General features: G+C 40.3%; 1 protein-coding gene across 1 annotated transcript in view; it reads right to left on the reverse strand.

Annotated features, from left to right (window-relative positions):
• Nucleotides 1-14867, reverse strand: part of BMT2 (base methyltransferase of 25S rRNA 2 homolog) — a 39489-nt gene extending 24622 nt beyond the window's left edge. Inside the window, exons 1-2 of the mRNA XM_054209212.1 lie at nt 14655-14867; nt 1770-1911 (exon numbers count right to left, since the gene is read on the reverse strand). Coding sequence (XP_054065187.1) covers nt 1770-1911; nt 14655-14823 — 311 coding nt within the window. The 5' untranslated portion in view covers nt 14824-14867. The remainder of the gene's footprint in view (nt 1-1769; nt 1912-14654) is intronic.
• Nucleotides 14868-26637: the final 11770 nt, after the last annotated feature.

The raw sequence follows: 26637 nt of genomic DNA on the forward strand, positions 1-26637 counted from the left end.
AAGGGAATACCATTTAGCTGAAGTTACTTTCAAGTAAGTGCATACCGCTCTGTTGAAAAAAGTTTCACACATTATTTGACAATCAAATTGTAAGAAAATATCAAGCAATATTCTATGGGAGTCTGTCCTGGGTCCAGTACAATTAGTATTTTCACAGATAACCTGAACACTGGGAACAGCCAGTACTGCTCTTAACTGATCTGTGAACTATGCCAAGCCGGGGAGGGGGGAAGGGGAGATACTGCAAGAAATCACAGTATTAGAATTCAATATGATTCAAAAGAATGTAATTTAGTAAAGAGAAGTACATATATCAGCATTTCCACAGAAGTAATAAATAGCACCAATACAACAAAACAACTATCAACTGAGGAAGCCTATAAAAGAGAAATGGGGAGTTGGGGATTACAAGTGAGCACAAATCAATGTCCGCACCAATGCAAAAAAAACTCACGAAAAACCCACCAAACAAGGTCAGCAGCATAACAAAAGTTTACTACAGCCTCAACAGTATTTCTTCATTTTATTTATCCCTGGCAAGAACAGGGGAATGCCGTGTCCCTTTTTAGGGGGTAGTTCTTTCCAATTGATTCACCTCACTTGTAACTAGGATAAAGATACACAAAACATGTCCAGAAAAGGATCTATAGAGAAACACTTAACTATTTTGGAGGGTGGGTGATGTTAAGCTAAAGGATAAAAGATTGATACGTAAAGGAATTATTTTCAAGTATTTAAGAGTCTGTTGTAGGGAAAAAGCAAATGAGCTTACTATTACTTGCTACATTTCCAGAAGCCACAGAACAGTTCAAGTTGCCACCAAAAAGTACCCTAGATCAACTGTTTCACAGTTGTTCCCCCCTCCTTTTTTTTTTTTTTTTTTTTTTTTTTAAATGGGCTCAAAGACCCATATAATTACTTTAAATTTAGTGACACCATGCCTGCTTTTCTTTGCTGTGTTTTGCTCATCACACCGCGGCACTCACCTGCAGAACCTACAGACTGGCACACAATGTCACTTTTCGCCTGTCTAAAGTCATACCCAAAGGGTGGACCATTGATAAATTCTCTTCCCTGGTAGATTTCAACAGTATTTTGTTTTATTCAGCTGTACAGGTTCCATGGTATGCCTTGGATACCAACTGTATGCAGGAATCCTGAGTGACCAACATTTCTCCTCTTTTAGGAGTTTATGCTCTTCAAGGATTGAAACAGTCTAGCTGAACTCACTTCGCAACTTTACTATTAGGACAGCCCAATAAAAATTAGATACTTATGACAGGAATTTTAAAATTTAAAATCCATTTAAAACAAGTTTCACAGAGGTTAAAGATTAAGACTTGAAAATTAAGCAGCAGAGATTTGCATTTAGAGATCAAACACAATTATACGCACAAATCAAACCAAAGCCCTGAAAACGAAACTTTAGCTACACTCACTGTATACGTTCAGTTTAGGTTCAGACAAACCGATAGAAAATGACTTCAGAGGTTTACTTGCAAACAGCCTCAGTATTCGAGGGAAAAAAAAAAGTGTTTGATGAAGATACTTAAAAAAAGGGCCACCTTATAACAAAACACTTCATAAGCTATATTTTCTTGGTAAGTTGGAACAGTAAGAAGGTACTTATTTTAGGAAGCAATAAATCATTAACATGCTATAGAACAAATCTTTAAAACCGGCAAAAAACCCCCACACTTAAGACTTGTCTTACAAGTAACTGTGAGTAGAAGTGGGCAATTGCATCTTTCAAATACATTAAGATTTACCTGCAACACCATTCAATTCGGCCTTCCCCTTCACAAGTTTTTGCCCAGTGATTATCTGCAAGGTTTTTCATTGCCACAGCATATTCACACAGAGTTTCCTCATCCTCACAGTGCTCACGCCAGATCTTATCAAAGTCTCCCACTAAACAAAACAACAACAAAAAAAATTGCACATTAGATACAAAGTGTCTCATTATCTCCATGGCAAAATCCCCATCTTCCAATTAAAAGACGTTACATAATGAACCCAGAGATTACTTTACCTGCACATAACAAAAACAAGGTCCCCTTTCCCTAGTCGAACACAAATTCGAGGTCTTGGAGAAGGAAGGGACTATCAGATACTTGAGAAACTAGCAGTATTCTCAGTCTACTGATTTTGTTCAGTTTGTCCTGTGAAATTCAAGTCCCTGGGAAGTTTTGCTTTCAGATTTCTGTCCATGAGCATTAACATGACAAACATTTTAGAAATGAAACAATGAAAGATTTCCTAGTAGCATTCATGTTCATGGCAAATACTGTGGATGATATTACATGTCAGAAAGAAAGTTTAACCCAGAATACAGATTTCTTTGGATATAGTGGAAAAGGAATTCACGCCATCACTGATGTCTGCCTAATCTTGCCAGTCTCAGTGAATTAGCTTCTAGGCAAAAGTACTGGGGGTGGGGGGGTGGGGAATCAAACTGACCACAGTCAGGAAGTCACAGATAAAATCGTCTGCTGATCTCCAAGGACAGATTTATTTCCATGCTCCTCATCTTGCTAAAAAGAAGTCTTGCAGGTTAAATTCTGGCACTTCAAAGTAATTAAACATGATGATTTTCCCTCTTTTGCTGCTAAATATCCACTTCTTCTAGCTTGCTTTACATAATGTACTGCTAAACAAAATGCTGGTCGTGGCTAACCACAATTCCTATCGCAAGAAAACCCTTGGTATACCTTACTAAAAGGACATTTCTGCCCTAGGAAAGAAAAATACATACTCACTGGTATGATCTTCACTAATTCCTTTTGTGTTTCTTCATCACAAATGTGTGCACACACCTAGTATAAATATATATAAGTCTGTTGAATAAAAATTACCTACTGATTTTGCACCTACAAGCCGATCGGCTAACAAGTTTTCAAGAGCAGAGCTTTGACTCTAAGCTTAGACTGCGACAACTAACACATTTACACAACATGGTTCCAGAAAGTTTTTGTAGCACCCTTTGTATTACCAAAAAAACGTTTAAAAACTGTATCAAGCATAAGCTAACTAATATCTGCTAAAGCCTGGAACTAGCCTACAGCATGACCTGTCCTCATATCACTAAAAGATTTCTGTTTGTAACCCACTTAGGGCAATTTCTTTGATGTGCTTTGTTTCAATTAGCAGGAAATAACTAACAGATTTCTTCCAGGGGCAACTTTTTCCATCCCCCTCTCCCTCCATGTGTGCAAAGCAGTAACAATCCCTCACCTCACCTGTCCTTCAATTACAGCAAGACTGAGTATGATGGACAAGTATGGATAGTTGTGTACTTAGAAGATTCAAACCAACCATCCAGGTTACTCCCTATTTAAGTTTGGCTTAGGGATGTCACAGCAATTTTCTCTTCAAAAATAATCATCTAGCACACTTGTACAATCATCAAAATGAGTCACGTTTAAAACTAGGTGTTTATACTCCCTTGTGTGAGACGGCACTTGAGATGGAAGGGAGTGGACATGATTTAGTTTTAACAAAATAGGGAAGCTATGCAAGAAATCACATATTCTGCTTGCTATTCAACAAGCATATATGAGAAAGTTACTAGACTGGACAAAAAAAATACAGTATTACATTTGACTGGTATCCCTCATTATTTCCCAAATGACCCAAGTTCAGAGAGATATGCTATATAAGAAAAGGTGCTAGCATAGTCGCCAAGTGACAGCTAGAGCAGAGAAACACCCAACTCACAGGCTGGCCCCCACAGGGGTTTCTGCTAAAATCTGTGGGTCACTTTTCCAGAGCTTTCAGGAGATCCTTAAGCAGAAAAAAATCATGCAGGACAGAACACACCCTACTGACAAAAGAGAGCAAGAAATGGTATAGACAGTGTCCTACCAGCAAAGGGGGCAAAACAAGCACGACTCGTACAAATCTCTATTTCTTGTGTCAACGAAGTGCAGAACCCATACAGCAGCAAGCCAGAAAGCACTAGCCAAGTTCAAAGTGTATTCTCAAAGCAAATTAATTCTGGTGCAATTTAGATAAAATTTCATAGTTTCTCTGCCACCATATTCTGAATCTTACTGCATGCTCCAGACAACTGTGAAATGCTCAAATGACCTGCAGTTGCTAAAGTTTTGTTTGAAGAACAGCTAATTACAAAGGAAAAAAGCGAACGACTGAACACTTACTGAGGGAAAACATCACAAATACAAAATCCCAAGTTTAGCACTGTTCTTCTTTTAGCCCATTACTTCATTCGGTCTATTCTTAAGCAATTATTCTATTTCCAAATACCATTTTTCTTTAAAACTTAAGAAATATGACAGATGAGGAAGAAGAAACATGCAGAGAGCAGATATTCTTAACTAGCCAGTCCTTTCTTAAAGCAAAGTAGCAATGCCTCCTAACGCTGAATTTTGCTCTCATAGCAACTCTTCTTGTTTCCTTCTGAACAAGGCAGATTTGCAGTTCTCTCTGAAAGTCAGAGGAGGGTCAAAAGAGTCCACAGATAAGGGATCCTAAATTTAGATATATAGCAACAGACCTGGAGCTGACTACCAGCACTCTGAGACATGAACTTTGGGTTACAACAGAGCTGCCTACGACAGCAACAGCTTCTTGGCACTGAGCTGACAAGAAAATAAAGCAGAATGATACAGACTATTAAGAGCGACATGCAGAACAAAAGCGAAAAATTAATCACAGAGTAATTCCGTCACACATCCTATATCAAGTCAATTCTGCATGCACTTCTGCTTTGTTTTCATCTACCAATGCAGCAGGTCTAGAGATAGAGAACATGGCAACATGGGACAGATAGAGCACAGCTTCTGTATGAGGAACACCTAAACAGAGGCCAGAAAAAGGCAGTTGAAAGCAGGAAAGGACACACCTCCACAAGATCATGAATGACAGAGGAAAGGTAAATATGGAACAACTTCTGGTTGTTTTAAGAGTAGGAGACATTCAGGAAAAGCATAAAAAGACAGCTTCAAAGCAAAAACCAAAAAAGTTATTTCTTCACAAAATGTATAATTAAGCTTAAAGTTCATGTAGCTGGGCAAACTAATGGAAGAAAATCCATGACAAATTCCATATTCGAAGATGCAAATTCAGTAGCTCCTAGACCATGAAATCACTGAAAGACTGAACGGTAACCAACCATACAGTGACACTCCAGCAGCACTTCTCATATATTCTTGTCTCAGCATCTGCTGTTGACCCACTTGTCAATACTGTGTTTGATATGATACCCATTTATCTGCCCTTTCATTAATGTAAGCTCCAAAACAACTGCAGACGAAGGGTTTTCTTAAGACACTGGCACCATTGTGCAGGGATTTTCAAAGACGCGTCTGAGGTCCAGTTTCCCTTGAGCAAGTACCATGATAGTAAGTTAGTTGTTCTGGGCTTTCCCCCCTCCCATTCTTCTCCAGGGTGAGCTTTGAGCAGGCACAGACAGGCACATTGGATTTACAGGAACTTTAATTCCAGAATCATGCTCCAATACTGAATTAAAAACGCAAATAATGCTTCCTACCTGTTGAGATTTTGAGGTAGTGACTACAACAGGTCGTCCACTATCCAATTTCAAACTGATGCCCAGAACAGAGTAGAGATACGTATTAAATTTTTCAAGCAATAGTTTATAATCCACTGTGTATTAATTTTTCAAACAATACGTTATAATCCCTGTGCAAATACTGCATTAACTCTAGTGGAGTTAAACATTTATTTATGAATCATTGCTTGTGTAACCAAAAAGGCAGTAAAATAGGCAGGAAGGTTTTGCCTCAAAACTAATGGTTTAAACTAAAGAAATAAGATAAATAAAATCTTCTGTTAAGCAATCAATGATGCTGTAAATTAAATAGAAGTTTGTGGTAGGCTAATATAAACGAATAAATAAAAGTGTCTTGCATGTTTGATCACATCTTAAAGTTAATATTTGATTTTGTCCATTAAAGTTTTCAGCTCACATACGCATGACCATATCATAATATAAAGTTTAAGGCTACTGGACACTCTTACTATAGATGTAGATATCACCTTTTATGTGATTTAAACCATGGTTTGAGCACTTACTCTTCAGAGATCTTCGTAGCTCCTTGGATCTCCACCAAGGAACCAATTAGGCCAACATCCAGCTGAAAAGTGTGATAGGCAACACTGGCTCATAACAGGGGTTTCACATACCTCTCAAATCACTTCAGTGGCAGTATTTTAAAATTATTTAATGTTTTCTCTCTTTTCTATCCAAATTGTCTAGAAAATAAATAAATTACCTACTCTTCACTTTGAAGATTAACTATTCCTTTAAAAACAAAAAAGCCCAAAGCCCACCTCTTTCTAGCAATTCTGTCAGTAAACAAATGACCGTCCAACTTGTACGTTCTTTGTAACACAGTCCTGACTAATGCAATAATAAAAATCCAATACTCTTTACCTAGAAGAGATAAACCCCTCCAAATAATTTCCACCCACATTAATATTGCCTGCAAAAAGCCAAATCATATCCCCAAACTCAACCACAGAGTAATCAGCAGTTGCTGAATCCTGTCACAAACAGAACAGGTCAGGCATGTAGAAGTTATTTTTAAATGATCCTAATTACTAGATAATTTTAATTGTGTAACAGCAATAGAGACCTAACGTTAGCTGTAAGTTTCAACAACTGAAAACATTTTTAATAAAGAAGAATCATACAAGCTCATTTCACATTTATTTACAAGATCTCACCAAAGGTTCCCAGTACAGCATGAGAAGAGCAGGTTTGCCACTCTTGGTGGGACAATCCCACACCTTAACTGTTCTCTCCTGGCAGTCCATTTTTAAGAACAAAAACCCAGCTGTCTTGCATACTATTTTTTGTTTGGTTTTGTTTTTAAAAGACATTTCTTTCTAGAGTGTTAAATGGAACTGTCATTTAAGGTATGTTTATGAAATAAATAGAAAAATGAATTAGTCAATTATTCTTGAACTTCCGACAGAACAAATCATATTAATTGGTATTTTAAACAAAACACAATCCTCTGTATATAAAAGAAACAGAGCTCAGTTTTGCTAAAGGCAGTATTTTTCATTTTGGGATGGGATAAAACCCCAAACAACTTATTTGAATCATTCTATTTTATCAGGCAATAACATATTTAAGTCATATAGAACTAGAAAATACTATTACATCCACCAGACAAGTTTTCTAACTACTATTTTCCTTAATTCCATCAGTGCTCTTCAGAAAAAAAGTGCAGTCATCTCTGACAATCTCAAAAACAAGTATGAAATACTTCATCCATCACCGAACCAGATTTTGCATCCCAAAATTTAACTAACACCATGCACTTAAGCTTCAGGTAGATGCAATGCGGGTTTAGGTCTTAATCAACAACTCCCCTCAAAAGAAACAGTTTTTTAATATTTGAAGAAAACTGGAATTAGAACAGCCATTATTTCCTTCTGGAAAACCACAATTTGCTGAATTCTAAGTGGGGGGGAAAAGGGAAAAAGAACAAGAACAGATGGGGGGGGAAAAAAGGCAAGCAAGGGTTTAAGAGTTTGAAGTCTTGGCTACCTACATGCTGATATAAATTGGTAACATAAAAAAACAGATTCAATCCACTCCCTTTTTCAACAGTTCTATTTAAGAGCTCACTGCCTTCCTACGTACACCTTTGATGGCCCTGGTAGAGGAGAAAACAAGCTCAATAAATTGACAAATAATGAAAGCCAGAAGCAAAAGTGACACGTTCATATTTGTGCAATAGTTATTAATAAAGCTCTTTGAATTGCTCATTGTAAGAAGCAAACCTATCCCCCCAATTAACAAGCGCCCATGACAATACTGGGTAACTTCAGATGACAGGCTGCTGGCCATAGCAACGCCTAGCAAGATCTTTGAGCTTTCTTTTTTGTTGTTGATGGCAATGCACTGTGGAATGAAAAAAATCCATCTCATTTTTAGCCTCTTAAGACCTCCTCTCACTTGCTTCTACAACATGCTAAACAGTAAATGGGAAAAGCAACTCTACACTGTCCACTAGGCTACAGCTGAAATCAAATTCCTAGGAATATCCAACAAAATTTCCTCATTAACAGTGACTTGTCAGCTGAAATTTAGCTGTACTACTAAATGTTGGGATACTGTGACAATGATTAATAAAATTACACGAGGAATACCAACTAATGCTACGCTATTTACACTTTTCAGTGTATCCAAGATAAACTAGAAACTTACCAAACATCTGTCTTACTAAAAAACAGTATTTCTTGTGAAAGACATTAGGTATTTTTGGCTTCACTGTTTTCCAATTTTATATGTCTAAATAGATAACATGAACTTCAACTCGGGCAAAGTTCAAGCAATCAGAGCTAATATTTTCCTTCTCTTGTCTGACTAGTGTTTGCTTTACCATTCTTAGGATTTACCTGAAATATTTCACAATAAAATCTTAAAAAAGAAAACGAACAAAGTGGAAGAATCTCATTTTCTCTACTTATCTCAATATCAGTGTTCCTCCCTTCTACTCACATAGAAAGGATCCATTTGGCCAAATACGGATTTCTACGTATGACCTGTCAGGTAAACTTCCTATCTATCTGTTTACACTAGACTCCCAGGGTACAATTCATCTGCTACTTACAGCATCTACTGGAGGTCAGCTTATATCACCCTGAAGAATGATCTGTGTTTCCAATCTGCTATAAATCTCCGATGGCTGTCACGCAAACAGTGGGGAGCCTATATGCGATAGTTTAAGCAATTACTGCCCCCAGGTGTTGGACCTACTCTATGGGAAACTATCACCCCTCTCTCCTCTTCCCCAAACCTGACTTTCTGGGACAGACTACGTGCTGCACCTCAATGACACCCATGCAGAGATTAACAGAAACTACTGAGTTTGGTAGATCTGTGCAAACACAGGAGCAAGTAAATCGGCAGCAGCTGAGGCACAGGCACAGATTTCATTACACTGACCCTGCAACACCATTTTCCCCACAAAGGCAGTTAATGGAGCTAGGAAGGACGTTACATATAGCGTTCAGTGCATGCAAGTCTGTGCTGTAGCCACTGGGCATTCAAAATTTGTGGACTAAATAAATGATAGCAACGATTTTATTAGTTAAATCCCCCAAACTATAAAATGTTATGGGATTTCTAATGGAAGTTTCACTGCAAAAGTGTGGTGTGCAAACTGTAAGGAGAAGCGTATCTTAACGCCTATGTCATAAAATAGCATCAACTTTAATTTTTAATGAAACAGTATTTAGTTTCTGTTGCTTGAAAATGTAACAATTAGTGTTCCCAAATGTTTACCTCCTTCAAGAAATTAATCCAAGTGGGGAAAGACAAATGGGAGATCTAAAATATAACTGGTTTGCTGTGTAGAAATAAACCTAAGTTTTCAACAAAAAACAGTAACAACTGTTAACTTATCATGTAGAGTTAGTGACAAAGTTTTCCTGTCCTGTGAAAAATGCCACTATTGCAAAATGTTTCCTGTTTCACATCAGGAAGAACTTAAGCTCTGTCAAGGTTTTTCATGAAAAACATGAGAGGAAGAGACCATAAAGTAACTGACTTCAGAACAACTCGTCTCACGTGAATGTCTAAACCACTCACCTACTCAGACTACTTATTGTTGTCAGGCAGCGTTCTGTAAATTCTTCCTAATTTTCTGTATGTGAAAAAACTCTTAATAAAGTTATTACTCATTTCTTTGATGTTTCGACAAATCTTTCTTTTAATGAATCAAACTACCACCTATCAGTTTTTGTAATACAATATCTAGTATCAGGCCAAACATCAGTTCTGTGTGATTCCACGCCTGAACAGTGTGGAAGGAGAAACAAAACACACAGCAAAATATTTCATAAAATACCTTTACGGATACCTCAGCAATTTTTTTCCACTTGTACTCAATACAGGACTTCCATGGAGAAGAAGAGGGTCTTCCAAATCATTTTTCCAGACTACATATATAACAATCTATATAACTGAATCATGCTGCGTAGAAAATGTTTACTTGATAAATACAGCTCTACATGACTATAAAGGTAGCAAACAACTCAGGAAAAAAAAAAAAGGCTGCCTCTGTACCAGGGGAGGGATTTTTATCATAGTAAATATTAACCCTACTTGGCTGCAACAAGCATCTGACAGCAAACAAGTAAAGCAAAACATATATAAAACAAAAAAAACCCCAACATAGCAGATGTTCAATATATCATGTTTATTTCCCTATGAACCACTAAATCTGCTTTAACAAGGCTGTCTGTCAGGCCTGACAGACATCAGTGTACATGCAATATATGGAACATATAGGCATATATGCAACAAAGATGACGTGTTCTAGCCTATGGTTGCAGGTGCCCAAAAGATGCATAGTGGAAAATCCTGTAAAATCTGGGGTCACCTACCGTACCGGGCAACGGAACCAAGAGCAAAAGACTAAATGAGAAATTTTTTTTTTTCCCCCTTTGCCATACCGAAACAGGCTGGTAGGAAAAGACCAGATTCAGGTTTCGTAATTTCCATACTTTCTAAGTGCTTGTCTCAAGCATGCAGAACCCTGAAGTTTCTCATAAGCGAATAGCCGAGCACTTGAGAGCTGTTGTTTCAGCTTTTGGATTTTACCCTGGTCTGTAAGGTAATTAAGATTAAACTAATCCATTTGGACAGGAAACAGAAGTAAAACTTCAGAAAAACAGCAGCTTTATGCTAATGAGGTACGCTCCTAAGTGAACACGTTACAGCTTAGTGTGTTTTGTTCTCACTTAAGAATGTTTCCTTCATGAAAACGGAATTTATAGGCTAACCTGAGGAATGACGTGCATTTTTAGGAACCACTAGACAGGTTTTCTTTGTCTCTATCACTGACTTAAAGTAGTCCGAAACCACTTACTAACAATTAGATAATTTAGTTGACGCATTCAGTGTGGACAAGGATCGATCACCTTAATTAAAAAATACACTTTTTTCTTCACACTAAAAAACCCACACTCGTTTGTTAAGCTTAATTAAACCATTCTAAATATATACTACATTTTAAATATATAATACTACCTTAGCATCCACCATCCAGTGGTGGTGGTGGTGGGGAAGCGTATCCTGCAATCACAAAATAACAAATGTGCCACGGCATTTACAATTACCTACTACCTCTCTATATTTACTAATTAACAACAGGGAGGGTGTAAGGGGAAGGGAAGGAAATTGAAAAGGATGAAAAGAAAAGGAGATAAAAAAGGGAGGAAAATACAAATATTCACACTAGGAAGTCACACTAGATTAATAATATCCCCAAAACAGGAAAAAGTAATACAGTAAAAAGTTAAAACAAAAAATGCAGTTCAATGCTAACTTAAAGTTTAAGCTTAACCATTTTGAAGATGGCAAATATTTGTCATAAATACGTTGGCACACTCTTGGGACTATGATATGACATGAGATACAGTACAGAAGTAAAGCCAAAATCCATCCACCATACTTAAAAGTATATGTGGTTCAACAAATGCAGAAATTAAAAAAGAAGGCAAGATTCATCTCCGATGAATCTCAAGAGTTATAGTTTTTCACCAAGAAAAAAAAATTTAAAGAAATCAAACCCTTTAGATGACATGATGTTGACTAAACTTTACTCTAGTAATTCCTTTGCAACAGCAAAAAAATCATTGTGATGCATCCCTAGTTAAGAAATATTGCTTTTGCACTTTGACAAGTATGCAACTTCTTCCGAAACATGTTAGCTTGCAGTTTTGAAGCATATTGGTGCTTTTCCACTGTCTCATCTTCATAAAAGAGGGGAACCATTGTGGGAAATGAAACAAAGTGATAACAATGGTGCCAGTTATAAGCAAGTCAGATAATACACTGGCTTGCCTTTTACAATTGCTCATTGAAACTCAAGACTTGCTAACATCAGCAAGGCAAATGAATTCTCAAAGAAATCAGCTTATTAAAATCAAGCCTGTATAACTTCTATCAACAAACATCTCAGTGTCGCAAGGACGCATATATTTTCCCTTCAACAATTCTAACAGAAGAGAGTAACTTAAGATCGTATTACAATACCAAAGGCTTTCTTAGACTTATTCACGCTGTGCAAGCTTTCAGAGGATACTCAACATGCTTTTGCCTCTACCAACAAAATTAATAAGCAATTCTATTTTATTATCTACAAACAAAGCACTGAAGTCCACGCAACAGCAATTCTAGTACTGTTTGCTTATTTATATAAAATAGGAAAGTTTTGTAGAACTCTAGTAAGTGTGAGAAGAGGCGAAGTAAAAAAAATAAAAATAAAGATAAATTTAAAAAAGGACAATACATGATTTTGGAATAATACAGATAGCTCTGTTTCTCCTTCATATGGAGGCGGGTGCATTGCACTGGGGAGATAAGAGACTTCGCCTGTGTAACAAGCTGTAAGCATATAACCAAGGATGCATTTTTTACCTTTGCTTTTTCATACCCAAGTTATAATTCAATTCGTACTGAGAAATTACAGACGGTTTGTTGCTTTTTTACTCCTCTTTAGCAAACTGTCAACTTTGACTTTTTCAGGGTAACGTATTTGCCAGTGTCTCTGAGTATTAGAAAACAAAACAAACAAACAAAACCCCAAGAAGAGATCCTTCACAGTTCAAGCACATACTATTATTACGATTTCAGAATGACATTAAAGGCATTTAGTAAGGAGATTCTCAAGTCTGCTTTTAGAAGCATAGAGAAATGTAGGGAGAAAAACCTCCAAAAATAAAATTCTCTATTTGAAACAACCTAATATATGAAGTACTATCACTACTAATCACTAGTAACTTGTAAAGACCACCTACTATCGGATGATTGGATGAGCAGGTAATGGGTGGAGCTCTCCTTGTTGCACAGACTTGAGGACCTGTTTAGGTTTTAACTCTCTCCATGAAAACATACACAATGTCGCTAATTTAGAGTGACTAGAAAAATCACTGTAAATTTTCACTAACACATGATTTACAGGACATATGAAGTTAGTTAAGAGTGCTATTTGCTCTTTTGTTTAACCAATTACCCTGAACTAAAGATACAACACAACTTACCCTTACATACTAACTTTGCTGAGAAGTAGGCTTACATAGACTTCCATGTAATTTAGGCTCTCATCTAAAAAAAATTCAGTTGTTACAGAGATTGCTCACAGTTTTTTAGTTTAAAGTTGTCTGCCTTAATCTGCAGGCACTCTGAAATAACAGAGAGATATGAATTGCTCAAAGCTGGACTCTTTTGGCAGGATTCAACTGCTAAAACATACTATGTTCCTTCACCTAAACGTCAGGACAAGAAGGGAGATCCTCCCTTCAGTTTTGGCTCCACAAGGCCAAAATAAGCAGTGACTCTTGATCATTGTCTACATAGGTAGATATCTGTGCCCAAATCCCATGGACAGGCTCCCACAGAGATTTCTGAAGTCCAGAAAGCAGAATGACCTTGTTACTTCAACAGAAGTGCTATATGCGGACATAGAGGAGAGGCAAGAACTAGTGCATCCAATAGGAAGAGTTCCCATTCTACAAGTGTCCTTCTTGAGATACGCACCAGGTCAGAAAGAGATGTGGACTCAGCGAAAGAATGAATGGATGAATTTTTTGTAACCTGTGTTATAAAGATTAGGTAGATCCTTATAATCAACCTGAAGAGGCTACAAATTTCAGCAAACAAATCTCAACTCTGACGCTCATCTGAAAGCATTTCTGGGAGATTTTAAGCATTCCTAATACCAGCCATAAGAACCTTGCATAAGGGCATTAATGCTGATGACAAAGTAAATTTTTTCAAGGACTCAGAGCAATTTATTTTATAACAGCTTTTCCCAACTATTTTGCTTAGAGCTGCAGCCTGAACTATCCCTCCACGGCTGAAAGACAGGTGGCACAAACAGTTCATGAAGACCCATGCCTCTCCAAATCACCATTTAGTCGCTCTTGGCACTCATGACCTACTGTCCTCCCTGCTCCTGCAGATTCCCAGCGTGGAAAACACTGCCATACGGCTTGGAAGCTGCCTGTGGTGAAGGGCCTCGCTGTAGCTATTGGCTATGAAGTCTCACACGGCCTGGTAAGGCAGGGCCACATGGACCCATGTCCACACACAGGTGCAGCACATCTTTAGCCAAGCGCTGCATTATCCCAGGGCACCAATCCTCTTCTCCTACATCCCACGGGAAAAGCTCCTGGAGATGCGCCCTGAGCCCTCCTGAGCGACGAAGAGGTGTCCCCTGCCAAGGGCCCCAGGAAAAGGGGCAGAACCTCGGCAGACCCCACCGGGGCTCCTCAGGCAGCCCCACGGCAGCGGCGCCCCGGTGGCCCGGGGAGGAGCAGGAAGCGCGCCCGGCGCTGCTCCCGGCCGCTGCTCCCAGCCACCCCCCCCCCACCGCCGACACACCCCCTTCGGCAGTGGTCCGCGGCCCAGCCGGCCCGCGGCTCTCCGGCAGCGGCTGGGGGGGGGGGCCGGGCCTCCCCGCCGCGCCACGCCCGCGGGGGGGACACCCCGATCCGCGCCGAGCCCCCCGCGGGGGGCGGCTCCCCTCCTCCCGCCACGGCACGACGGCTCCCCGCCGGACCGCCCCCCGCCCCGTTCCGGCTCCCGCGGTGAGGGGAGCGGAGCGGGGCGGCCCGGAGGGGGCGGCCCCCTCCCCCGCGGTTACCTTCCCGGTACTTCTTGCGCAGCCGCCGGTGGACGCTCTTCACCACCCCCGACAGCTTCTCCTGCTCCAGCTTCCGCTCCTGCTCCGGGGGCGGCGGCGGCAGGAGGGGACCGGCGGCGGCGGTGGAGGCCCCGCCAGGCCGGGGCCGTGGCTGCGGAGCGGCCTCCATGGTGTTACCGCTGCTCCGCCGCGCAGCCCGGCTGAGGGGGAGGGAGGGAGGCGTGAGCGCCGGGCGCTGCGGCGGGGCGGGCATGCGCGCCGCGGGGCACGACGGGAGATGGAGTCCCTCGGCGGCAGCCAGCCTCGCCGTCCCGGGCGCCCGGCGTCCCGTCGGTGCCCTCCCTCGGCCTTGAGGGCAGGGGGTTGGCCGCACCCCGGAGGTGCGGGCTTGGTTATGCCCAGGAAAACTGTCCACCCCCCCACCTGGATCAGGTCACCCCGCGGGGCTTGGTAAACTACGGGGGGAAATCAGGTGAAAAACACAGGAAGTGTCCCGGCGCAGCACGACTTACAGAGTCATGGAATGGTTCAGGTAGAAGGGACCTTAAAGATCATCTAGTTCCAACCCCCCTGCATGGGCAGGGACACCTCCCACTAGACCAGGTTGCTCAAAGCCCCATCCAGCCTGGCCTTGAACACTTCCAGGGATGGGGCATCCACAGCTTCCCTGGGCAACCTGTTCCAGTGTCTCACCACCCTCTGAGTGAAAAATTTCTTGCTGATGTCTGATCTAAATCTCCCCTCTTCCAGTTTGAAGCCATTATCCTTCATCCTCTCTCTGCATGCCCTTGTAAAAAGTCTGTCTCCAGCTTTCCTGTAGGCCCCCTTCAGATACTGAAGGACTTCGAGGGCACGGCTGCAGCGGGGGCTCCTGCCTTCTCCCTGCGTCATCCCAGTTCACCTGCTCCCCAGGGACACCCGTGACAGATCTGGGTGTGAATCCCTCCAAAGCAGGGTGGTAACACCCATTCCCCACCTACAACAGACCTCACGGAAACAAACTGAATTCAAAATAAGGTAAAACGAACCTTGGTAGGTTGGTGTCTGTGGTGTGGACGCGGGCATTTGAAGAGCACGGTTCTGTACAGGCTTTATTCCGTCTTCATGGAGCTGCTGCTGGGCCCGTTTCTCAGCAGAGTACAGTTTCTGACATTATTTGGGTGGAAATACACTGCCGGAGAAGGAGCAAGACCTGCAGCCGGCAAAACTGCCCGTTCGAGGGGAAGAGCTTCATCTGCAGCTCTGCCCAGCTTCAACCTCTCACCAAACCCAAAGTACTTCAGCTCTCTCTTTCAGTCCTCGTTGGAAACAGGATGGACAAAACCACTCCTCACGAGATCACGGCAGGGAAATCTGCCACGAAGTTGCTTGCTTGTTTGACTTGGCCAGAAGCAGCTAATTGTCTTCTCTGAAGATGTTCAAAAACATTAAGGAGGTAATTGCGGCTGCAATTAAATCGGTGACAAATCTGACTTGGGTAGGGTCAAGATTTCATCCTAATGAGAAGTCAGTGACACATGCAACTGTGTGCAGTGGGGTGTATAACAGGTCCTCATCAGCACTCTCTCAGTCCTGCCAAAAAGATTCCACAGCTGATCACAGAGCATGGTGTCACTCTGCTTTTCCAATAAATTTTCTGAAGGTTTGGGGTTTTTTCTCAAAATACAGGAGAATTGAAATTTTTTGCTACTGACATCAGCACTAAGACAGAAAAGAGGAGTGTAGTGGTTGAGTTATTCTTTTAGTTACATTTTTCTTTTAACTTCGAAACTGGAAAAAAAAATGAGCATGTGTTAATTAAAAAAATACCACTATATATTAATTTTACTTTGACTTGGAAAACATCCAAAAATCAGCTTCTCGTGTGGGTTATTGTATTTCATACTCACCAAACTGATCCAGGAAGTTCAATCTGAATTCAAAAGAAGGCTTGGTGCTGTGGTTAATGATAGCTTTCTGAAATATTTCTAGTTCTAGTTTTATATGCAAGTCCACATAAGAAGAACTAAGACAGTGTAATATGAGATTACATTGATAACTACTTTGATTACATTGATAATTACTTGGTAACCCCTTTGGTTAAGGGACAGCCTACATGGTGGTTACTCTTCCTTCCGCTTTGACATTGTGTAGGATTTGCAGAAGCACGGAACGAAGAGGAAAAGCATGAGCCAGTCTTCTGTGTGCGACGTGATGCTAGGAGAGCAGTGAGGGAGCCTTCTCGGAAGAGTAGGAGCACCAGAGGGACAGAAAGGAGACGGAGGCGTTTGGAGGATGCCTGGCAGATACTGCTGTGGCATCAACCCTCCCAGTAGCAAGCCTCCAGACTCAGAAGTGCAGGGTACACAGTCAAAATCTGAGTGTGTCTGTGGTTTGGAAAACTGGAAATCTAATTGTCTTATGTGAAATATACTCTCTCAGAATAATAATAATATAATAATAATAATAAAAACTTACTATTTGAATGATGTTGTCACTGTTGGGTTTCACTTCTTAGGAATTCTTTCTAAAACTAACAAAGTGGCTTTAAATACAAAATGGTTTGAATTTGTCACAATTATTTCAAAACTTACAGTATTAATATTGGGCATACTTTATTACCATGACTTTACGCTGTACAGTTTTTACACAACTCTTCATTTTTTTATAAAAGTTAATGATGTTGCTTTATATTTTCAATATTTTGATTATTTTCTGGTATTTTAGAAATAACATCAACAGGGGAAAAAATCTAACTCAGTACTTTAATGCACAGACTACTTTCATATCTAGGTGTACAAGCTTTTATAAAAAAATAGAGAAGTACCGAATTTTTAACCTAAGTGGTTCTACATAAAAATAGACCAAGATAAAAAATACATTCTTCTTAAAGAAGTAACTTAGAAGTTTAGTTTTCAATAAGCAAGCAAATGCCATTTACCAGTTGTCATGTTTTTCCAGGAATAAAAAAGAGAGAGTACTCTAGGAAGAGGCTTTATGCTTTCAGGACACACAGATACGTGGTGAGAGTTGGGTCCCAGCAATGGACACCAAATGCAAAGCGATGGAAGAAGGCGCTTCCCCAGAGCGCTGCATGGAGATACCGGGAGGTGATGGAGCGGGCGATTAAAGCAGGACCGGTTCTGGCAGGCACTAATGACCCACTGCTCTGTCAAGGTAGAGAAAAAACATCTGTGCTCAGTACATTTCTTGAACGCAGTGCAGGAAGAGTCAAGGAACAAATGAAGATGAACATAAATCTTGTGATTGTCCCCGAGGCAAGAGAGCACAACGAGCGATAAGGACGCGTGCACTTACTCCAGGGGGATAAGACAATAAACTACCTATGTCCTGATGGGGCCGATGGAGTTTGACCATCTGAGAAAGAGTCATTTTGAGCAGCTAGGCTTTCTATCCTGAATGTAGAAAATAGACAAACAATCTTCTGTGTATTAGCTACTTTCTGGAAAAAAACCAACCAACCAAACAAAAAAACCAAACCAAAACCAATTTAGGACAAACTAGAACAGGTTATTTTGACACTTCTATAATATTTCAGTGCCCGTCACTTTTTCTGAATAGCTTTAGAAACAAAATTCTGGGTTCACAGGCCGGGAGGAGGAATAACCCCAGCCCTTTCCAGTACTCAGGTGGCTGGGACATCCACTGAGGATGTGGGAAAACCAGTTCACATCTCTGCTCTGCCCCAGGGGATCTGAACCCACATCTTCCCTGCGAGATTATACAAAGTGGAAGTGCTCTTCCTTCCTGAGGGAAGCGTGACAGCAGCCTATATTTTCAGTCTTTCTCCCCAGGGAAACTGTGGAAGAAAAGTAACATGAAAACTTTCTGAGCTGTGCAAATCATCAGTGCTCTGCTTCCAACTCTATTTTACCAATCAAGTCTTCTCAGCCTCTTCGTCCCTTCTATCTTATAGATGCTGGTTGCTTGAAAAGGAACCAAAAAAAATGACACAGCATCAAAGAGAAGAAACCTTTCTAGACAACACTCTCTCTCCAATGTGATGACATCATCATAAGAGTCTCTAATGCAATGTAATCTGTAAAAATATTACCAAAAGCATGTAATGATTTTAATGGAATACTGAAACACTGTGGTAATTTAAAAGGAATAAAAGGTTAGATGCATAACTGTTGTTGCTATGTGTATCCAAAGGAAAGACAAACAGGCATCAATAGCATATTTAGTTTGAATTTAAGATTTTTCTTCTTCCTTAATTGCAGAGTCCTATAAGCCACGAAATATGATGACTTGATTTAAAAAGTGGGAGCCACATCCCTGAATTTGCACCGAGGCAATTATTAAGAGCTGGTCCATTATTACATTTCTCCAGACTACACACTTTAGTAATTTAGTAATTAAAATTACATAGTAATTAAATCTGCTACCCCATAACAATAATTTTATAACTACAGATCCTGGATTCCATTCCTGGAGGTTGACACCTTTAAAAATAAGTTTACATCAGCAGTCCCATTACTTAGTCCCCTGTGTATTTTAGTGGAAAAATACCCTTGATATTGACTGCAGTTTGCATCTGAAGTCCCAGTATTTACAGAAATAAACATTTTCTTCTGAAAAACAGAGGATTCTTCTATTGAAGGACTAGTTAAAGTTGCTCCTCAAGTAGGCAGAGACACCCAACTTGGAGAAGGCAGCTGAAAAATGCTTCACACATGGGGGCTCACTGTGGAGTCTAATTATGAATCCTCAAGACCACAAGAATTAGATAGTGATAGGAGATTTTATTTATTCAAATAGTGTCTTTTGCTTGTTAGCTCGTGTTGCAAAAAAGGCAGGAGTAATTTTAACAGTAGCCAGCATTTCTGATAAACAATACATTCACCATCTCTGTCGTGTCCAGCAGATACCAATTGTGTCTGTCCATGGAAAGGAACTGTTTCTTTAGACACAGGAGGGAAAAGTTAAGACTTTGTTATTCCCTTTAGTCTGTCACTTGTTTAATAGTAAAGTGGGAATTAAACTCTGTGGAACTACTGAAGTGTTTCTGGAAAACCAGCAAAGTACTTTATATCTGAATTATTCTGAATGTTATGTGTATGTGTAGAAAGTAAAACGATCCTTTGATACTGAGAACAGACAATGCATTTTTTTGTGTAAATGCTGTACGTCATTGTACAACTTCTTTGCAACACAAGCATCGCAAACATACTTAATACTCTATTAACAAAGATCATTAAATATAAACATAACTTATTGAAAAGTAATCCCAAATTCCCTTAAAAATCTGGTTTTTTATTTATTTTAGTTTGAGCATATTCCTCTGTTATTTGGAATGTATGAATTATTAAATGAAGAGAGTCAATATAATGATTGCTTTAACAAAGACTACTAGCTACTCTTTCTAGATTGAGCTGCTTCTTAGCTGATTTCTTGCTGTCATAAAAGATTAACTCATAAAATCACTTTGATTTAGCAAGAGATGTCAAAACATCCAGCAGGTCTAACTGGTTTTCTTCCAATGTCAGTCAAAATAGTATGTGGTTTTAGCACTGATTCATGTTTCTGTCAGCTGCTATGCATAAACTTGCTGAGTAATCAATTTAGACACAGTAACTTCAAGAAAATTCAGTGCTAGTAGGAAAGCTTTTATGTTTGATTATTTGTGCATCTGTGGAACCTGATAGCCTTACAGATGTTCTCAATTCTTGGGATTCAAATTCCAGTCTTCCTGTATGAGTCCAGTATGTATAATTCCAGTTCAGCTCAATAGCAATGTGGCTGTACATTATGTCATTTTCAACTTGGGAAATACGGCAGTATCCCTGTAATCTTGTATTGCAGGTAAGATAGACTGACTCATAAACTAAGATGACCTCACAGTCTGATTGGGGTTGTGGATGCTAAAAGGCACCCAGAGAAAGACTAAGCTGCGTGTGAATTTTTGAGACAGAAAAAAAATAAAAAAAAATCTATGGAGAATAATCTGCTTCTGTGAAGCCGTGGATAGATCAGGGTATGCTGTGTCATTCCACTTTTCTCTTTCTTTCCTCCTAAGTCATGAGAGGGTGTGGGAGAAGATATTTTGGGTATCATTAGATATGACCTATAAAGGAATACATCTCTAGTATGCATAAACTATTCTTGTCTATTCCAAAGATTGCCCAAGTCCTTTTAATCTCTCCTGCCTCTTGAATGCTGTCATGTGGTTTATTTGGGACTCCACTGAAGTTCAAGTCAAGTTTTCAGTTAAGAAGATGAGAGAACAACAACAAAGTCTATTCATACAACATCAAACAGAGCTCTGTCTTCGGGACAACATATTGCAGGCGGTATAATATACTTCAGGAAGAGCAAGGAATGCCGAAGCTCTTACCCTGCACACACAGTATTCGGTGCAGAGTTCATGTTTTAGGTTTGGGTAAGTCTGGCCTCAGTGACGCTAATGCCTAAGATCTTATCAATAAAATTAAAAGGGTTAGTACTCTCTTCATTGGTTTGAAGGATCGGGACTGAGGAGCCTAAAGAATGGTGGTAGGAGAAATGAAACCACGAATATTAATGCTGTTTCAGAATTTTTGACAGTAAGTACACAAAGGCACGTAATAGTTTTCCCATATGAGCACCACAGATAAAGATTATCCTGCTGTTAAAAGAATGGTTTCTCTTTTCTTCTCCCGAACATCTAATAAAACAACTGTGACACAAATACCATGAAGTGAGCATTCTCCATGCTAGATTTTTTTTAAATTTTATCTCCTATTACTATGGATTAAGAGTGATCTGATAGCAGCTGCCCTGAGGTATGAATGAGACTACAGCCTGCAGAAGAAGAGAGCAATTCTGAAATGCTTATTTAAAGATAGGCAGAGTGTGATAAAATTAAATAACCATTTCAATTTGTTGAGGATACACTGATAAACTGTTATGTTCAAAAACTAGGAAATAGAACAGAAAGGTATTGTAGCAGTTAATGGAGACACACATTTCATACTGATGTTCAGATTTTAGTTAAGACTTGAAATCTTTCAGATTTCTGTCTAATAAAAACCTCTCTCTACGTGTGAGAGTGTTCTTGTCCAAGATTAAGATTAACTGTCGTGTTAACTTCTAGAAAAACTGCTATAATTATGGTTGGAATCTTAAGTTCTTGTTAAAATAATGACTTCTCACACGCTGAAAACATTTCAATAATAATTTAAAGTGTGTGTGTTTGAGCTACACATAACACAAATCATTACATTAAATGCAGGTTAGAAAAATTAAAATTGTCAAACAGCAAGGAAATAGCGCATCTACTACCTTCCAGCACCCCTTCTTTCAACTCCGCCTGGAGGTTTCAATGGCGGGGGGCTGCAGCAGCGCCCTGCCCCAGCCCCACGCGAGGCCAGGGGCTGTCACACAGTTTATTGCGATTCTGCCGTGCTTTCCCTCCCCCAGCAGGTCCTACGTGGCTCTCACCATCTTCTCCCCCTGAGTCCCTGTGATGGCCCCGCTGTGCCAGCCCTCCACCCTCCCTGTGCCTCAGCCCCCGCAGAGCCCTCCAAGCCCCTGGTCTGGTTTCTGGTGCCTGCTCCTGTCTCGTTTTCCTGCTTTCCTGTAGGATTTCCACAACTCCGCAACTTCAGTCTCACTAATGGCAGTGGAGGGCAGTGCCTGTGCTGGAGCCCGGCCTTGAAGCCACAGGGAGAAACACACGGAGGTGAAATGGCTGCCGTAAACCCCTCTATCCAAAATGGAAGGTGGCAGCCATGTTGAGGAAGGAGGAAATGTGAGGAAAGGCATCCATCTGTCTCATGGCAAAGTTCAAACTGCTGCCCTCAGGAGAGATGGCAGCGCTGAAGACAAGAACATTTATCGGGGGAGGATGGGGTGATGTGGAAATGCAGGCTGAGAGACATGTCCAGAAAACCATGGAGGAGACCCACGTGTGCAGGCTCGCACAAAGCTAGGGTAGCCACCACAAAGCATGAACTATTAAAGTCTGAGACCTACAGCACTTCTGTGCTTTCTCCCTGGGCAGCTTCAAAACGTTTCGGAGCAGGACCGTAATCTCACTGGCATTCTAACAGGAGGGGGAAGAAGTACCTCCAAGCCACAGGGCAGCCTGCACCTTCATCTGGCTTTGGCAGAATCCCAGCTCTATGATCTGAACGGCTCCGTAATTACAACCGCAACATATTTTCAGCCCCTACAGGTGCTGTGTCTTTTTCATTAATTAAAGAAAAAAGAAAGGGGAGGGGAAGAGCTAACTGCAAATACTTAATTTCTTCAGAGTTGTGGTTGTCAAGTGGAACCTGTGTCTTTACAGAAAACGTAGTTCCGCTTTTCAAAAGCAGCCAAATTTTGCTGGGGATCCAGTACTGAAGTGCTCGCATTTGCCATTTTTACTTGTTCCTTGAAACACAACGCATGTAGATGCTCTTTGTCAGAAAAGTTTTCAAAACGGTGCAAACCCTCCTTATAAATGTTGATGGCTTCATTAGAGGGAAATGTCATTAACAATGCTTTTATAATAAAAACGTCTATTTAGGCTACTCGCTTTTCTGCTCTGGTCACCAAGGAAAAGACATCATTTTGAAAGTCATAATAACAACGTACTGCAAAATGGGGACAATGATTTGCCAGGACACTGTAACGTAAGGAGGGCATAAGAGCCAAAGGCAGAGCTCCTGCTTGCCGGAATGTGAAAGGTGGATTTTTGCTGGATGACTCCTTTAAATCCAGGTGAAATGGCTGCCAGCTCCCAGGTCATATGCTCACCAGGAACGTAATTTCATATTATAAAGTTAAAATATTTGCCTCTTTTGGAGCCTGACGTGATCCACAAAACGCAGCATGAGGCTTATCACGCAGCCTAACAGGTACATGAAGCGCTGCTGTCCTTGCCTTTTCAGAAGCCAGAATGGTCTCCTGGAGGCTTTGCTGCTTAAATAGAAACAGCCTTTTCTTAGAAGACATAGAAATAATTCTGAAGCATCAAAAAAGTAATTGTGGCCAATTTTCTTACATAACTCATGACCTTTCAAGCTCTATTTGTACTCATAAAGGTGAATTTTATCCATCATTACTTAAAGGTCCCTGAACCAGAACTAAAAGCAAAAATATATTTTAAAAGTAATTTTGAAGCCTGCCTTTTCACTAAGGTTTGGTTGTGTTTTTTGTTTTTTTTTTTTTGTTCTGAACAATACTAAAACCTGTGTGAAAGGGTGGGAAGAAATTTTTGGTTTAAAAATATTCTAGGTTGTACTTCCTTTTGGTAAAAGGCTATCTCCATTTTTTTACCATTCAGGCTGAATTCTAAAGACCCATAGATATATAGAAAGGTCTAGCTGGCCTTACAGTTTTTGGAGGGTTGGTCATGTGTGTCATTATTTTTACACAATTCGCTATTTCAAAAGGAGTTGCCTGTAAACCCAACTGTGTGGGAGAAACAGAATTCTGTTGGTCTGTGAAGGCTCGTTTATGAGAGGAGCGGCTCAAATTAGATGGTGTGAAAGACACTGGTTTTAGTATGGCCACTGTTTATATTTAAATCATGTTTGGTGAGGACTCCTGAGGGCACTCAGAATTCCACCCTGTTCCCAGATCCAGCACGAGGCATCCTACAAATCCTTGTTGACAGATTTTTTTCAGGCTACCTACAAATCTCATTTATTCTGTAGCCTTGACGTTGCTTAAGATGCCTAGGATTACCTGGGACGAGGATGCATTCTTGGTCATGTGTTATGCCTGATGCGTTTCCTTAATTTTAGTCTGTAATTTGTGGCAGCCCAGCAGCTGCTTTGTGAACTAGCCTTATCATGGAGGCAGAAACCTCTGAGCAAGGGGCACATATCCAGCTGCAAACAGCAGCTTCTGTAGCCACCCAAGTGTAACCCGATGGAGCCAGATTGCTAAGAGAACCAAAACAAATGGCTATTGTACTTTAAATTCACACCTGGCTTGTTTGTTTTGCCATAGCTTCTTCATGCAGATGAACATGAATGGGACCCTGGCCAGTTTTCTTTTGCTGGAGGAACCTTTTTGCTCCTGGGGATTGAATGGATCTGCCTACATTAGCGGTTAAGAGCACTACATAAATGTTTCTGTGATGTGAATCGCCCTTGCCTGTGAATCTCCTACACTTGATGTTCTTTAAGTTACCTCACTAAAGGCCTTTGGGGGACAGGAATTGGATTTCTTCCTAAAGAAGCTTAGCTGGAAATTGCACGCCAGGGATTTTTCTAACACACCCCAAAGGTAATGGGAACATGTAATCTTTGGTCTGTTGAGAAAGACTACAGAGGTTGATCCTGTTATTATTTTGAATTGTACTCCAGCATAATTTCCTCTTTTATGCTGAATAAAAAGAAATACCAACACAAAGGTGATCTTTTAAAGCTCTCCATTGCTGAAACTTCTATATAAGTGCTAGGACTTCCTTTTTGCAATCTGAGCAACTTGCTGAGATTTTTGAAACTGTAAAGAGAGGGGCTTTCCAAAATGCCTGTGTTAATTGGTATGGTGTAAGAGACTTCCAAAAGAGTTACCTAATCCTCAGTGAGTCACGTTTTTAATGGAATTTTATTTTAAATAAATTATCTTCTACATTCTCTCCACTCTGGGGTATATGCTCAGTGACAGTAATACTTACTGTTCTGATATTTCAAGTTACCAGGTCATCTGTGAGTGTTTCTGAGACTCCTCTTCCTATAGAACCCGCCCCTAAATGAAGGTAACAAGCAAATGTCTATAGTCTGAAGTCTTCTTTTGCTACTGGGTATTGCTGAACTGACATGTGCTTGCTGGGTATCAGAGATGACTGACATAAGCAGCTACCGCTTCTGACAGCAGTTGCTTATCAGGTCTAAATTTGAATCTCTCAACCTTACTGGCAAGGCTTGGGTCAATATGCTTAGTAAGGGATTTGTGATCACTATTACTCTGCGTATACTCTTTTTACAATAGTTTTACAAACAGTTGGCTCCAGACTAACGTAATCTGTCTTGCTTCTAACAGAAAACCAGTAATGGCCATTGGATCACAAGCCGGCATCTGGTGTGTAAACATGCAAATCTTGATTGATATATGGGCAAAATAGCTTCATAGCTTTGGAACAGGCTGTAATTCTGACTGCAGGAATAGTAGTCAGTGTGCTCAGAGGAACTATTTTCTCACTTCAGTCTTTCGCTGTTTCTTGTGTGATTTTATAATTTCACATAAGTAGAAGTCTGATGTAAATTTCTTTCTAAACATGGAGTTGAATCCTTGAATAAGAAGACCAGATGAGATTGCAACGAGAAGAGATTTGTAAACTGAATAAAGCCAAAAATAAAGAACCAATTTTTCAGTCTTGTATATAAATTAATTGGCACATTACACTATTTTTTACTATTCATGTTGAATGTGCTCATGAATGCCATAGGAGCAACTTGCAAGCCTCAAAATGGGCATCTCAGACAATGCATAAGACCTTGCGTTCAGGATCATATGGTAGGGAGAATTCCTGATGTGTAGGAAGTATTCTCTGGTTTTAGCCTCACTGAAGCGTCACCCCCTGCCATCCTACTGTGACCCCTCCCTGGCTCCACCACCTCTTAAGCTGGCACAGCAAACACAGGTTGCCCAGCTTTGTCTAGCATGGAGGTTAACAGCATGGAAGGGAAGCATTGTGCTGTAAATTGATGAAATTTGGATACCAATGCAAGGAAGCATGAGGCAAAGGCCCATTAAGTGAAGGCCACACACAAGCTAGAAAATCTGACGGGTCCATGAATAAATTGAGGTTTACAGCTGGAGCAGGATAAGGGCAAACTGGGCTTTAGGTACACTACAGCCCTAGATTAAGTGCAGTTCCTCTCTTCAGTACTGTCCTTTGAGATTATTTACAGGCAAAAAATTAGATTGTTAATTGTATCTGGTTCAGAATTTGAAGAATTTCTTAACAAAGAGCAAGACTATATTTTAAATGCTATATTCTCGAAGAAAAGATGATGTTGATGCAAATACATCATCTCACAAGCCATAGGTAAATTGGCCT

This window comes from Rissa tridactyla, chromosome 1 (assembly GCF_028500815.1).
Source record: "Rissa tridactyla isolate bRisTri1 chromosome 1, bRisTri1.patW.cur.20221130, whole genome shotgun sequence".
NCBI classification, from domain to species: Eukaryota; Metazoa; Chordata; class Aves; order Charadriiformes; family Laridae; genus Rissa; species Rissa tridactyla.